The 3,140-nt window shown below is 46.3% G+C and overlaps 1 protein-coding gene across 2 annotated transcripts in view; it reads left to right on the top strand.

The window, feature by feature from the left end:
• Window positions 1-1,839: 1,839 nt before the first annotated feature.
• XYLT2 (xylosyltransferase II) overlaps window positions 1,840-3,140 on the top strand; it is a 13,074-nt gene continuing 11,773 nt past the window's right edge. Inside the window, exon 1 of one of the 2 annotated variants that reach the window (XM_014541174.1) lies at window positions 1,840-3,083. In XM_014541174.1, coding sequence (XP_014396660.1) covers window positions 2,835-3,083 — 249 coding nt within the window. In that variant the 5' untranslated portion in view covers window positions 1,840-2,834. The remainder of the gene's footprint in view (window positions 3,084-3,140) is intronic. The other variant, XM_005868173.2, reaches the window with a different exon arrangement.

Consider the following 3,140-nt stretch of genomic DNA (forward strand, 5'->3'; position numbering starts at 1 on the left):
AACCTGTGACACGCGTGTCAGAGGTGACACGCGAACTCATTTTTTTTGGTTGATTTTTCTTTGTTAAATGGCATTTAAATATATAAAATAAATATCAAAAATATAAGTCTTTGTTTTACTATGGTTGCAAATATCAAAAAATTTCTATATGTGACACGGCACCAGAGTTAAGTTAGGGTTTTTCAAAATGCTGGCACGCCGAGCCCTAGACTAGCGAGCTTCTGCGGCAACCCTTTTCCGGGACCCCTCTGGCATGCTGAGAGCTTCGTTACTTCCGCTGTAGTAAATTTCGCTTCCCTTTTGCTTACCTCTCCCTTGTCCGTGAATTCATTCATGGACAACAAACCTAACAGTTCACACTCATGTCTCAAGACCATTTACTTATTCCAAGATCAGGAGATCTACTGAACCAGAACAGAAAACGGTAAGTCATAAAACAAGAGGAACACATTTGATTTCCTCTCAAATTAAAAATTTTAGAAAGGTCTTACATCAAAGTGCAGTGATAAATTGAGAGAAAATTTAAAAGGATAAAAAAAACACCTCTTAAAATCAATAAGAGAAAGACATATAATGTAACAGCAGTAGATAAATTCATGAAGATGGTGAAGAGGCAATTCTGGCAAGAGCAAATCCAGGCAAGAAACCAATTAACAGACACTCCCCAGCAGAGAACCGCAAATTGAAAAAACCAAGAAGGTCACTTCTCACCTGGCAGAGGAGCAAAAATTAAAAATAGTGATCACACCTGCTGATGAAAGGCATGCTTGGAAATACTCTCATACATGGCTGTTGGAACTGTGAATTACAATAAAAAAAAATTCCCTTTTTCCAGTAAAACCATTCCTGGGAAACTACCATGGAAATAAAGGCAGCAATTCATTGGGGTCTGGCTAGGACCACGTTACCATAGCCTGGTAGTGGTGGCAATCGGGAAACCAAGTGAGTGAAGGCCCTTTCAAGAAGGGAGTGGACTCTTACGCAGCCATTACTAGTAAAAAGACTGAGTTAGGCCTGCACCCCAACATGGCAGGATTTCTACTATGTACTCACAGTTAAAGGAGAAAAGCAAGGTGGAGAGTATTGCATGTTAATATGATTCAACTTTAAAATATATATATATATATTGATTTCAGAGAGGAAGGAAGAGGAAGAGAGAGATAGAAACATCAATGATGAGAGAGAATCATTGATTAGCTGCCTCCTGCACATCCCGTACTGGGATCGAACCCACAACCTGGGCATGTGCTCTGACTGGGAATCTAACCGTGACCTCCTGATTCATAGGTCAATGCTCAACCACTGAGCCATGCCAGCCGGGCATGATTCAACTTTTTAAATATAATAACACCCATCCCCTCAAAATATAAAACTTCTGTGTGTGTGTGTGTGTGTGAATTGTTAGATAGAGTGGTGGAAGGAAGGAAGTTACTAAGGAAGCAAGCAAGCTAAACAGGCTGTTAACATGGAGAGGGAGGGGAGAGAAACACTACTTAAAAATAAGTCTCTATACTTAAAAACCATGTGTATAATGTGACTCCATCCATGCAAAATTATGTGCATAGAGATGGGGGGAAGGGTGGTCACCAGAATATTAATGATGGTTATCTCAGGGGGTGGAATTGCAGGTGACTTACTTTTTCCCTTATATTTTTTTCTGTGTTTTAAAGGTTATATCATGAGTAAATATTATTTATATAATCTGTGGAAAACAAAGCTATTTTCATGGGGGGGAGGGGGAAGTACTGGCACGTAGAGGTCCCCAGGGGACCTCATTTAATGAGCACAGAAGATCAAAGATCGATATTTAATTAACATATCAATTGCTGGCATGTCAACTGATGTTTTCCAAAACGCTTGCAGGGTAGGTTCTCTTCAGTAGCCAAACTGTCATCTGAAACATTGTTTATAATCCTCCCATTTAACTAAGACTGAAGAATGCAATGATTACAAATGCCAATGGGGCAGGAGATATTAAAGGAAGTTTTATTTCAGTGCCCCATCAAATAACTGGATAACTGGATCTCCTGTACTCATCACAGCTTAGAAGTCCCTCGCCAAGCTAATCTCCTGGCAACTCCCCAACCCCTTCATCATTGCTTTCAAACTTTTTTGTTAAAGCCTTTTTTTCCTAGACCTCTCGGTAATGGTTCTTAAAGTCTTCATTTTAAATCTTCAGTCTTGGTTTTGCTCTTCTTACTACTTCCTTCTCACGCTGCTTGGCTTCCCTCAGCTGGGCATGCCTCTTGCGTTAAGTGGGCACCGATTTCCCTCTTCTCTCATGCCTTCTCTGCACGCACCTGCCGGGTTCGGAGGGGGGCTGCAGGGCTCAGACCTGTATACGCGGAGCTTGGACATGCCAGGCTCTCGAAAAACGATAGAGTCAGCAGGTTAAACGGGAAGTTGGGCCTCGCAGGCTCTTTCTTTCGCAACATGCATCGAGCATTGCTGTATGTCCAATGTCCAGCCGCCACGGATTCCACGGTGAATGGCCCCGGAGAGATCACAGCCAGATGTGTGGTCAGTGCTGGGGAAGCACCTGGGGAGGATGCCACTGCAGGGAAGGCGGTGGGGGACGGCTGCTCGAACTTGGCCAAGACATGAGCAGCATCACCATCGCCTGGGAACTGGCTGGAAATTCTAATTCTCGGGCCCCACTCCCGACCTTCCCAAGCGGACACTCGGGGGGTGCGACCAAGCAGCGTTTTATCCAGTCCCCCGGGGGGTTCTGACGCACCTAGAATTGGAGAACCACGGCTCTAGTGGAGGCCTGAGTGAGGATCTTGAGAGGAGAGGGCGAGGGGGAAGGAAAGGCGGCTCTGTGAGGGCCTCTGATGCCGGTCAAGGGGGTGAGACTTTGCCCCGTAGGTGCTGCCTCCAGGGTGGCGACAAAAGCAGGGGCCTGCGCACTTATGCAATCTCTCAACTCGGGGCGGCTGGCAGATCAGGCATTCCCTGTGCACCTGGGTCCCGGGAAGGTGTCGAGTTCCCCCACCCCCCAAACGCCAGGCGGCGCGCAGAAGGGAGGTCGGCTTGCAGACATCTCCGCACCGCGGAGCCACGCGTTTGCGATCCCGGAGGAGGTGAGCCCACGCGGGAGCTGGGGAACCAGCGAAGACAGGGAAGGAGGTGCCTGGACC

Source organism: Myotis brandtii, unplaced genomic scaffold, assembly GCF_000412655.1.
Source record: "Myotis brandtii unplaced genomic scaffold, ASM41265v1 scaffold265, whole genome shotgun sequence".
NCBI classification, from domain to species: Eukaryota; Metazoa; Chordata; class Mammalia; order Chiroptera; family Vespertilionidae; genus Myotis; species Myotis brandtii.